The following is an 11793-nucleotide window of genomic DNA, read 5'->3' as shown; positions in this document are numbered from 1 at the left end:
TTCCAGACAGAGCACACTGATGGGAAGAGTACAGGGTGAGGCACAATATTTACTGTGCTCAGTTAAACAGAAAGCCAATCCCAAAATCATCAGCAAAGGTGAGTTCATCACCTGAACCATCTTCTCTCAAGGGAAGAGATCTCATGTGTGTAGGGAGATGGGTTTGATGGGTTGGCCTTGCTCTATGGTGACCATGACCCTGCACCCGAGCGGTCTGTGCCATGCTTGGCAGTGTTGTCACCTCATGCCCTCCCCGGGTAAATAACCTTTATCTCCTCATCTCTCTCCTGCTTCCCCAAAATCAGCTATTGCACAAAATGGATCACATGAGTTTCTCTGAGAAGCCCATGAAGCACTGCTGCCAGCTCCAGACATGGTATAAATCACAGAGACATCCCAACGGGTATAAATTTGTCGGCTGACCAAGCTGCAGTAAGAGGGAAAGTCCTCCAACAGCCTGGCAAGAGCAGAGATTTGGATTCCAGACAGCAAACCAGGTTGGTGGACTGGCTTTGTTTGAATAGCTAATTTGCTTTGTTTCAGGTTTTTCATTGAGAATCAATGAAGTCCCAAGCTTGGCACAGGTGAGGGGCTTTAGAGGGAGTGGCAGCGGAAATAGTTTACATCCTGACCGGTATAAACCTTGAATCCAAAGATTCCCAGGGCTTTCTTACCTGTTCTCTAGCCAGGAAGTATGACACTTTCTCAGAATGTTTAGTGGTTGACATTTAGAAATCAAACCACATTGGCCATTTGCCCCAGGATATTTGATCCTGTAGGTGCTTTTCTGGTGCTTTTCCAATATCTTGCATCAATAAACACCTAAACGTTGCGTGAGAAATTAGGCATGCTTTCTTAAACTGACCTGGGATCTCCCCAAGCAAAAGCATCTCAAGCAAGAATACAGCCTTCAGGGAAGCGGGTAGAGAAACGTTGAAAATGAGCTCATCCCTCTTTTTGCGCTCCTTGTCTCAGCCTTCCCCGTTCCTCTGATACGTCCTCTCCTCCTCATCACATGTCCTGCTTTGGTCCAACCCTGGACTATTCAAAATGAAGTGACGCCTCTCATTCGTGGGGCTCTCCTCCCAACAGCGTTAACCCTCAGCTAAGGCATTAGCTGAACCATGACCGAAGAGCCCGTGCGGAAGGACAGCGAGATCAGACACCCCAACTCCAGCATGGGCTGCGGACACAAGGATGACAAAGCCAGCCTGGCTTCAAGCCAGCTAGCGTCTTTCGGCCACCAGCCTCATCAGCCCACCTCTATGCCTGCCTCCAAGGAAGTGTGGAAAAAGGGCGGCCGCATGTTCTCCATCCTGCTGGCCGTGCACTTGGCCCTGCTGGCCTGCACGCTGGTGAGCAGCGGGGCGTTTGAGAAGATTGCCGTGCACGATTACGACGTCTTCTTCCGGCTGACTGTCATGATGCTGATAGTCATCATATGGATCATCTTCTACCTCGTCGGCACCTCCCGGTGCCCAGATGCCATCCTCTGCAAAGACTCCCACGCTGGGCCCATCTGGCTGAGAGGTAGGAGCTCTCAGGGGGTTAGGGCTGGAGGTGAGATGCAGGGTGGACAGTTCATGGGGGCACCAGTTATTATATCAGTATCATAATATCAGTTATTATGCAGTATATCAGTTATAATGTATAACTGCATTAGCGCACATGTGCATACATCTGTCCAACCACAGGTATTTTGGTTCCTCAACAGGAGGCCTGATCCTATTTGCCATTTTCAGCCTTGTCATGGATGTGTTCAAAATAGGATATTACTCGAGCTTCTACAGCTGCCTGTCTGCAATCAAAATAATCTACCCCATCGTGCAAGCGATATTCCTGGTGGTCCAGGTGAGATGGTTGTTCTCTCTCGGGGAGGGGTAGAGAGACAGAGCCACCAGGTGATGGAGCTCTGGTCTCATGAACATAGTTCAACTCTCCCTGCAGCAAACACAAGTGGCTTAACTCGCCCCCCCACCTCCAGCCCCAGCAAATATCTCCTCCCTGCAACCACAACAACTTCCAGCTGTGGCAACTCACTTTAAGGCACTGATTTAAATTTGTTCTTATCCTGTGACATTTTGGCTTATGCCAGGGTAGCTTGTCACAAACTCTAAGCAGCCCCCATCCAGCCATGTCTCCTTTCCCATGGAGAAAGGAGAGGGAGGAGGACAGTCAGGGCAGGGACTGCCTTGCAGTTTGAAGTCCTGCACAGAGGACTTCCTCCTCTGGGACAATAGCAGGGAGGGAAGAGGTCAGATAGGGACAATTTAGACAGGAAGAGGGGTTGGCTGTGGGCAGAGCGGTGGCAGTGGGACAGGGCAGGAGGAGCAAAGAAAGAACAGACCATATCCAGCAAATGGACAAGATTATGTGCTAGTAGGCTGGATGTAGATGGACTCAAGTGAAAGAGGCTCCAGCTCGCTCTCTGCTGAGCGGGGAGCTCCCAACTGCAGAGCGATGTGATTTGCTTTATTGCTTTGTTGGAAATAACAACTTATTTTCTTGCCTCTGCCAGACATACTTCCTGTGGATTTCTGCCAAAGACTGCGTCCACGTACACCTGAACGTTACCAGGTGAGCACTGCTGCTTCTTTGAATCCCGCTGGCCCGGAACACCTGGGCCACCGCAAACCCACTGCACTCTCTCGCAAAGCTAAGGTGCAACAAGGGGATAATCCCGTCTCCCTTAATGCTGGCCAAAACTAAACCTGCTCAGTCTCCAGCTAGCCCTAGATCCCAGCTCAAAGCAGTTGAGGTTCGTGACCTGTGGATCTAGCAGGGTTGGGTTTCAGTTCAAGAATACAAGCATTACTCAAAGCAGATTAGTATTAAATAAATAATTAGCATTAAATAAAATGATTCATAGCTGACTTTTGCTTCCCTGGGGAAGACAACAATGCAGTGGGCAAGCCTCAGGCTAAAACAAGATCTTGCTCGCTTTTGCAAGACCGGATCTGCTAGAGACCAATCCAGACCTATTAATCTATTCACTGTTGAGAAGCTCTTCCAAAATCAACAAGAGGAATCAAGCCTTGCTATTTCTCATGAGCACGGACAAAAAAAAATAGGAAGAGAGCGAGAGCAGCAAAGCAAAGGTCAGGATTTCTTGCCTCGACCACGAGAGTCCTTGCACCACTTCAGGCAGCTCCCACCATCTCGCTGAGCACACACACATCTATACCACGGATCGGAGCAACACAGCCTAGAGCTATTGCTTTAATCTCATCAACTTTCTTCTTCTTCTGCAGGTGTGGCTTGATGCTAACACTGACTACAAACTTAGCGGTGTGGATGTCAGCAGTGACAGATGAGTCTGTTCACAAAGCGCATTCAAAGTTGAAGAAGAACATGACAGAGGACATCTTCAGATGGTTCCTGAAAGGTAATCTGCCCATTTGTGGAGCCATCTGGCCCAGGGAGGGAGTGTAAGAGTTAGAAATTGTTCTGCAGGTCAGGTTTTAACCCTTTTCAGAAGGCCTGTCTAGAGCTGAAGGGTCCTTTAACGGAGCTGGTACGTGAAAAACCAGGTCTTAGTGTTCATTTCTTAGCCTGTAGCACAGAGGAGTCAGAAGGTGGAAGGGTCTGTACAAATGGGATGGGAATGAAGCGGGGAAGGAAAAAGAGAGGTTTAACCTGCCACCTAACTACTTCAGAAAGAACACGAGCAGCAGAAAGCTGAGGTTGAAGTGTCCTTGTTTTCAAAATGGTCACGTGTTCTTCTGTCTTTGGTCTTGTTTTTCACTGACTATGTATCCAGTTCTTCAGGGCTGCTAAGAAGTGCTGGCTCCTTGTTTTGATACCACTACATCTATGTGTTTTTCTCTTGTTTCAGCGGGAATGAGAAGTAGCTCAGCTGAAGAATGCAATTGCAATAGCCAAATCTGCCAGATCTTCAAGAACGGCTACTTCTGGCTGTACCCCTTTAACATTGAGTATAGTCTCTTTGCCTCTGCCATGGTCTATGTCATGTGGAAGAACGTTGGACGCTTCATAGAGCATCACTCCCACCACATTCAGCGCCTGAAGTTCAGGCTTTTCCGAAGGACCTTCTTTGTAGGCATCGTGTTGGGCCTCATCATTCTGGTGAGTGGTTTGGGAGTCCTTATTCTTTACGAGGTGCAGGTAAATTCCAGCACTGAATCCAGCAAGAAGAGCCAAGCACTCACCATGTACTACATCTTCAACATTGTTTGTCTGGGCCTGATGTCTCTTGTCTGTATTGGTGGTTCTGTCATCTACCGGTTTGACAAGAGAGACATGGATCGGCACAAGAACCCAACCAGGACCTTGGACGTGGCCCTGCTGATGGGTGCAGCCTTGGGGCAGTACGCTATTTCTTACTACTCCATTGTGGCCATTGTAGCCAGCACACCAAGGGACACTATCAGCGCACTCAACCTCACCTATGCCCTCCTAATGATTGCCCAGCACACCTTCCAGAACATCTTCATTATTGAAGGCCTTCATCGGCAACCCCCCAAAGAAGACCACAAGCATGATTCTCACCAGAAGGATCTCTATGGACTCACCTTCGTCAACATCAATGCAGTGTCCCTCCGTGTGCCTGACAGTGGCAGCACCTTGGCACCTAGCACTGCCGCTGAAGCCATCCATCCTTCTGACCTCGTGCGGTCCCTCACCGCCCCCAAGAAGATGAACTGGAGGAGGAAGTTCTTAAGGGAGATCTCCATGTTCCTCCTGCTGAGCAACATCATAGTGAGTACATGCAGAGAGCAGAGTTTGGCAGGGCGGGGGGAGAGGGAGACAAGCACAAGGGAGAAGCATCTGTGAAGGAAAGGACATGGCCCACGCAAAAACAGTCCTTCCTGTGCCTCCAATATACAGGGAGCACACTTATCAGTGCGTGCTGATAGCTGCGATTCCTTTGTCACTTGAAAGTAAGAGCAACTGCCCCGGAGTTAAGACATTTTAGGCTACGGTGACAGAGGCTGTCACTTATCACCAGAATGTCAGAAAATAAAATCGATGGGTAAAAGAGAAGAATCAGTTTCAGTATTTGCATTGGGTGTTAGCGGATATGTAGAATAGCTTATTAAAAGCAATAAAACACATCAAACTCTTCTCTTACACACCCTAAGAAAGAGTTTAAAGAGTGTAAAGTGACAAATACCTGGGGTGAAGGCTGGGTTTTCTGGAGAAACAGCAGCATGACTCTTCTCAAAACCCATGGCCTTGGAGTCCAAACCCTGATCCCAGTTGCTGTGAGGAAAAACTGGGCACTGACAACTTCAGATGGGTTTTCCACTTCCATGAGCAGCCAAGGGACTGCAGTTCCCTGCAAAAGAAACGTAGCTGCACCTCCAAAGAAGTGAAGCACACATTACGTCTCCAGAGACCCTCCAAATCTTCAGCTAGTCAGTTGTATCACGTCCTCGAACCGATTTTACACATAAGCTCACAAAGAATGGGCTCACAACCCCCATGCAACCAGATACACACGCTGGCTGGGCTTCTGAGCTCAACATACGCAACTGAGCCCGGGGAGACCAAGCTGCTGCCAGGTCAGCACCACCCATGCTCGCTCCATCCAAAGAGTTTGAACAGGCCAGGTTCATGCTAACACACAACGTGCTCAAGTTCTTCCCCTGGTGAGTGCTTCAGCCCTCAGCTCAAGCCTGTCTTTAAGCACAAATCTAAACGAGTCCCAGGGTACAACACTAGATCATACTTGATCTAACGCAAACACAGGCTCCTGGCGTTGGTCCCATGCTCAGAAGGTCGTTCTTTCCCCACCTCTTGGTAGCTGTGATTGCAGGTGCTTACTGTACTGCACACCTTTCTCATGGCACTGTTACTCTCCTGTTTTCTCCAACAGCTCTGGATCATGCCAGCGTTTGGTGCCCGGCCCCAGTTTGACAATGATACAGAACTGAACTTCTATGGCGACTCCATGTGGCCGGCCATCGTGGACATTTGCCTGCCCTTTGGGATCTTCTACCGAATGCATGCAGTGGCCAGTTTGTTGGAGGTCTACATCATGTCCTAAAGAACTCTCTTGTAAGGAAGATGAGATCCTCCTCAACCAATCCACCTTCTTCCTACCCCGGGGCTGGGAGACTGCCCAGACATCCTGAGGGGTCCCCAGCACTCCCTGAATCACATCCCCTTGCAGTGCTGGGGCATTTATGAACTGTCAGTGAAGATCATCCAAACATAGTCCAGATTTTATTTTTGCTACTTGTGTGTGGACGTGCGTGTGTATGCCTGAAGTTCTTAAAGCTTAAAGGGGAAAAAAAAAAAAAAAAAAAGGAAGGTGTCTAGAGTAGGATCGCGGTAATTAGCCTTGGTTCACGCAAAGAGACTCACCTTCTTTTTTAAAAGCCTGTTCACTCCAGGTGCTCAGCCCCCTTGGACAGTCAGTGCCTGCCCACACGCAGAGACCCTGTGGGTACAAGGGGCTAACGCAGACGTGGAAGGCAAAGAAAGGGAAAAACCACTTCACTTCTGGTATGGCCAGTCGGAAACCACTCCCCTGCAGAGATGTGAAAAACAAACCAGTGACCACCAAAGGCTTTGGGAAACATTTTAATCCTTCCTCTCTGTATTGCCCATTTATATCCGTCCCCTTGACCCTTCCCTGCACCAGACCCTGCTGTTTTCCTTCCTCTTCAGGGAAGCAACACTGCTGCCGAGTGGGTTTGGGCACTGCAGCCTCGTCGGCTCTACAGGAGAGCTGCGCATGTGGTCCTGGGCTGGCCCTGACGTGGGATTCCTCTAAGCACACTTTTTTTCCCCCAGTTTTCCTGAATCAGGGCTCAAGAGCCATAAAGATCATGTGGGCAATACAGTTTGGGAAATGATGAAGAGATTTGCTTCTTGAGGTTGTTTTTCTTTTTTGTTGTTTCTTTTTTAAAAAAAAAAAATAATGATTTTTTTTAAATATATAAACATTTTTTGTACGCAAAATTATTTATTGATTTTCACTGTAACACTGAACCCCGAAAGGGACCTTCTGTGGCCCGTGACGTAGAAATCAATCCAGCTCTGTGGCCAATTTGATGTCCCATGCCCCAAAGGGATGCTCGCGCTGTGCGCTCAAGCCTGTGTGGGCTCTGAGGCTGTGAGCCCGGCCCCGGCACCCAGACAGCCCCCGAACACAGGGTTCTGGGTGCCTCCAGCTCTCCATGAACCACTGTATGGTTGAGGGGGCTTTCAGAGCAGGACTCCTGGGCTGTAGGAGGTAGGAACAGGTCCTCCACTGTACCCAGAGTCCAAGCGGAGCCTCAGAACGCCCACGGCGCCAGGTTGGGAGAACACGTGCCGAAACGGCACAGCTGAGCTTTGTCTGTACCCTGAGACATCAGGGTTTATCGTTCTAATAAAGAGCACCGCAAAGGTGGCAGAAATCATCAAGCCTTCTCCTGTGTGCATCTGCCAAAAAAACCCAAACAAAAACAAACCAACCAACCAAACCAAAAACAATAAATGGAAATCACCACGGTTGAAATTGAGTGATGCAATGTTCCACCCGACAGCCCAGACTGCCAGCCCAGGCTTACGCCTTTCGAATCATCTTTTTCCCCCAAACCTACATCACCAAACCAGAGGGGACCGGTGCCCTCGGCTGGTCCGACACCAGCCTGCCTGCCAGCAGCCTTTTTCCGAAGCGGGTAGAAGATGGGGTAAACCCCAATTTCCCCTGTCCCCGGACGACTGCGCTGAACCGGCACCTCTTGGGGGGGCGATCCGTCCCTTCCCCAGCCTGGGAACAGCCAGGCAGTCTCTCCCAGCCCCACCGACCCAGCAAAGGCCTGGCTCTATTTTTCCCATTGATCTGGTAAAGATACAATCTCTCCCTAGAAACTTTACCATCCATAAAACAAAAGCCTTATTAATTTTAACTGCGGGAGCCACAGATTAAGTCAGAAAAGAGACGCAAATGGTGCACAGACGTCAGTCTTGCGTACACCCCTAGACATTGTTTTAGCCCGAGCTGCTGAGCTCAGACAGGGGCAGAAAACACTTTTAATCACCTACTTTGTTCCTGGGGACCACACCAGGTTTTCCTCCTACGCACTCTTGCTGGTTCGCGGCAGTGCCCGGTCCCAGGTTCCTGGGCTGGGCGCACTGTGCCAGGCACGGCAGAGTTCGAACTGCTCTTCTGTTCCAGACAGAGACCATATGGGCACTTGTGGGGCTAAATAAACTCACGATGGGTGCAAGGAGAACCCCACGACTGCCTGAGCAGCCCTGATGCAGGCAATCCCAAACCAACCGTGCCGGGGCGGTGGGGCAGCAGGAACCACAACATCCAGCTGCAAGCAATCATATTGGGATAAACCAAAATGCTCTGGGGACAGCACAAGCCCCACAAGGGCCCCTTGCTAACGCGAGGCATCCCCAGGCTGCGAACACAGGGTGCGCAGGGGTTTCCAGCCAAGGGCTGCGTTCTTCTGCCCTCCAGCCACATACGTGCATCTTGGGAGAGGCAGCAGACAGGGAAACGGCCGTCAGAGAAGCCTATCTATATATCCAAGAAAGGGGACAGAGGGAAAGTGAGCTCCCACAGGTTCAAAAAGCAAAAAAAATGAACCCTAAACCTTAGGAAAACTCCACTCTAAACCTTAGGTCCTGCTGCGTGCTCGAGGATTGCCCGCCTAGAACACAGCAGCTCGTGGTCAGTTAGCGTGCAAAAGGATGACCTGCAAGGCTGAGGGAGATCAGCCAAACATCCCTCTGCGACTCCTCGGTGCAGCCAGCATCCCAAACCCGCGTGCACCCCGGAGCAGGCATTGCCTCGTCCTGTGGCACAGAGCCAGACCCTTCCCAGGGACCCCGCGCTGGCAGGCCACGCTGCCGACTGGTGCTGGTGCCTCCGTCACTAACCCCTTCACTACAGACCCTCACCACACCTCCTCCCGGCCCAGTTAAACTGGGGGACATCCCTGCCTGACGGAGAGTTTTACGGGAGGGGAGAACACCCCAAGCATGAAGACCCGTGAAGAGGTCCTGCTAGTCAAGAGCCACTCGGTCCTTCATACACGCATCCCCCTGACAGCTCCATCTTCCACACCTGGAAGGAGGGAAACGGAGGCACGGGCGCTGGGTGACCAGACAGCCTGTGTCAGAGCAGAGAATGAGGCTGGGCCCTGAGGCCACCGGTGGCATTCTGCTGACTGCTCCTGCCCTTGCATCAGTTATGGAGCAGAGATCAGATCCGAATTAGGGGGTGGTAGACAGGGACGACGATGTGCCTCGGGGTGACTGTTTAAATGGCAACCATTGCAAATGAATCATAGAATCATAGAATGGTTTAGGTTGGAAAGGACCTTGAAGATCATCAAGTTCCAACCTCCCTGCCACAGGCAGGGACACCAACTAGAGCAGGTTGCCCAAGGCCACGTCCAGCCTGGCCTTGAACACCTCCAGGGATGGGGCCTCAACAACTTCTCTGGACAACCTGTGCCAGTGCCTCACCACCCTCAGTGAAGAGCTACAAGAAAGCAAGGGTCTGCCCTGGGGCTCTCGTGTCTTGCCAGGGGCTTCCAGTCTCGCTCACTTTGGCACAAAAGTCACCTTGGCGTGCCGGGGAGCTGAGGACCTGCTGTGCTGCTGGGGTTTGGCGGGAGCACCGAACCCCACCGATAAAAACCGCTCCTCAAGGGATACCAGGGTTAAGAGTCCAGATCTGGGCGAGCTCAGGGAGCACCAGCCCTGCAGATCCAGTCCCAGGACTTGAGCCACTGCACGAGCGTTGAAAAGGTCCTGATCCAGACCAGAGGCACGCGGTGCTGGAGCCAGCAAGGGAGAGCAGCAAGAAGGGGAAGAGACAAAGAGCAGGAGATCAGATACCACTGCTCAGAAAAAAAGCAGGGAAGGCCATAGCCAAGGCCAGAACTGAGTCATCATCCCGCCACTACCAGGGTTTCGCATCCCCTCCTCTGCTTCTTAATCATCTGTTATTTGAGGGCGAGTTTTGTTTTACTAGAAAAAAAAAAAAAAAAAAAGCCTTTTATCTGGGTGATTTGCTCTGAGGTGTGTCAGGGACAGGGAAGGAATCCAAGTTAATTATTACCTGTCAATGCAGCAGCTGGAAAGTGGGCGCATTGAGGAGGTCACAAGGCTGGAGACGAGGGATGGGTTAGCAGCACAAGGCACGGTGCAGCCTGCCAGCAGGACCAGCTCCGGGATGCACTGGGAGCCAGGGAAGGAGGTGGTGGTGGAGGAGGAGGCACTTCCCAGGAACCAAGGCAGTGGTCCTCGCCAGCAAGGAGCAACTCAACGCCGGCAGGAGGTCAAAGCACCAAGGGCCAGCGGGGGAAACACAGAGCCGTGCTTCACGAGTGGAGCCAGCACATACCCACAGAGCCCATCTGCTCCCGCAGCGAGGGACGGAGCCGGGGTGGCGCAGCACAGCTCACCCTCACCCACGCTGGACGAGGCTGCTCTTTGCAGTCACCCCAAAAGGCTCTCACTCAGCAGCCCCGCGGGAGACGTCACTGGCGCGGTTATCGTCGGGGGAGAAGGAAGGGTGTGGGCCAGCCAGCGGAGTCGCGCGGCGTTGCTCAGGTAGCCATTGGGCAAACACGGCGGCTGGGCACAAACCCCCGGGTCCTGTTTACAGATCCGCTTGGCCCAGCCTGGGTGTTATTACTGCTAAGTGCACAGATAACGCCATTAAGCAGCACGCTGCCGATAGCAGAGGGGCAAACATCACTCCTAACGTTTAGCAGCTTTCTCCCAGCCTCTGAGTAAAGGCAGCTTCTGCAGGGCAGAGACGGGCAGTGATTTATATGACCGCTTAGTTCAACTCATCCTCGCCCTTCCTGTCCCTCTCCCGCACACTTGCTTACTTAACGACTTGGTTACACTTGTGTCAATACGTTCAAGTTAAATGGCTGCTCTTCTTCAACACAAAGGCCAAATTAGGAGGATTAGCCAGTTTCCCAGGGCTTCACAACTCCTCTGGGTTCAATCTCAGCTCCAAAGCCGGGAGAGGGCAAGTCAGGCTAGGAAGGATACCTCATCTTTTCAGCCAAGATGCACAGTCCCTATTGGCAAAACCACCGGGGCACAGGAGGCCCCAGCATTTTATTTCAGGCCCATCTTTAAAGGAAAAACCTCCAGTTTCACTCAAACTTATTTACCCAGCCTCCTTGCCTCCATTTCCCAGTTCTGCAGTCACCCCAGTTTAGGACCACCTGCACCAAAGACCAGCCAGATTTGTCAGTGTCTCACGTAAACCGCGGGCTTTGTTTGACAAAGAGGCCACCCAAATCGCTCGTGGGAGATCCCAGACCCCCGCTAAGCTCTAGAATGGGGTCCGGAGAAGAGCCAGGCACCCAAAGGAGAGCCTGATTGCACTCAGGGGATCGCAGAGCATCGAAGCGAGGAGCAAGGACATGGTCCCGCAAGCAGGCTGGAGATGCTGATGCTGTGGGGGAAGGCAGCACAAATATAGCCATAGGTATTCGTGAAAACCTGCCCAGATCAAAGCGTGCAGGCTCCCCCACAGCGGTGCAAGGTTTGGTCAGACGTTAAACATGACTGTTTTGCTGGCAGACATTAAACACAACGGCTGCACTGGCACACAGTGGGTGTTCTCGCCCGGGAGCAATGGGCCCCTTTCACTCTTGTTTTCCGTCCCTTTCGTCACATCCCCATGCATGATAACCTGTGCTCCCTCACCCACTCCTACCCCTAATCAGGTTCTTGGGAAGTGTTCCATGGCTCTGAACTCCCGGTTCACGTGTTTGCCAGCTGCAATAACCCCCAGGGCTTGGGGGTTCATCCTGGGACACACAGAAAACTCCTCTCCGTCCATGGAGA

The 11793-nt window shown here is 51.6% G+C and overlaps 1 protein-coding gene across 1 annotated transcript; it reads left to right on the top strand.

Moving 5' to 3' along the window:
• The first annotated feature begins 1124 nt into the window (after positions 1-1124).
• Positions 1125-6010, top strand: OTOP2 (otopetrin 2). Its single transcript, XM_009879579.1, has 6 exons — positions 1125-1530; positions 1715-1851; positions 2519-2577; positions 3252-3385; positions 3836-4719; positions 5840-6010. Exons 1-6 carry the CDS (start codon positions 1125-1127, stop codon positions 6008-6010), a joined length of 1791 nt encoding a protein of 596 aa, XP_009877881.1.
• Positions 6011-11793: the final 5783 nt, after the last annotated feature.

Source organism: Charadrius vociferus, unplaced genomic scaffold (genome assembly GCF_000708025.1).
Source record: "Charadrius vociferus isolate BGI_N301 unplaced genomic scaffold, ASM70802v2 scaffold260, whole genome shotgun sequence".
NCBI classification, from domain to species: Eukaryota; Metazoa; Chordata; class Aves; order Charadriiformes; family Charadriidae; genus Charadrius; species Charadrius vociferus.
Note: the sequence above shows the minus strand (reverse complement) of the source record. Positions and strands in the feature narration are given on the sequence as shown.

Coding starts and splice junctions, on each gene's coding strand:
- OTOP2 (XM_009879579.1), top strand. CDS start 1,125: ATGACCGAAGAGCCCGTGCGGAAGGACAGCGAGATCAGACACCCCAAC. Junction 1,852..2,518: donor CGATATTCCTGGTGGTCCAG/GTGAGATGGTTG, acceptor TGCCTCTGCCAG/ACATACTTCCTGTGGATTTC. Junction 3,386..3,835: donor CTTCAGATGGTTCCTGAAAG/GTAATCTGCCCA, acceptor CTCTTGTTTCAG/CGGGAATGAGAAGTAGCTCA.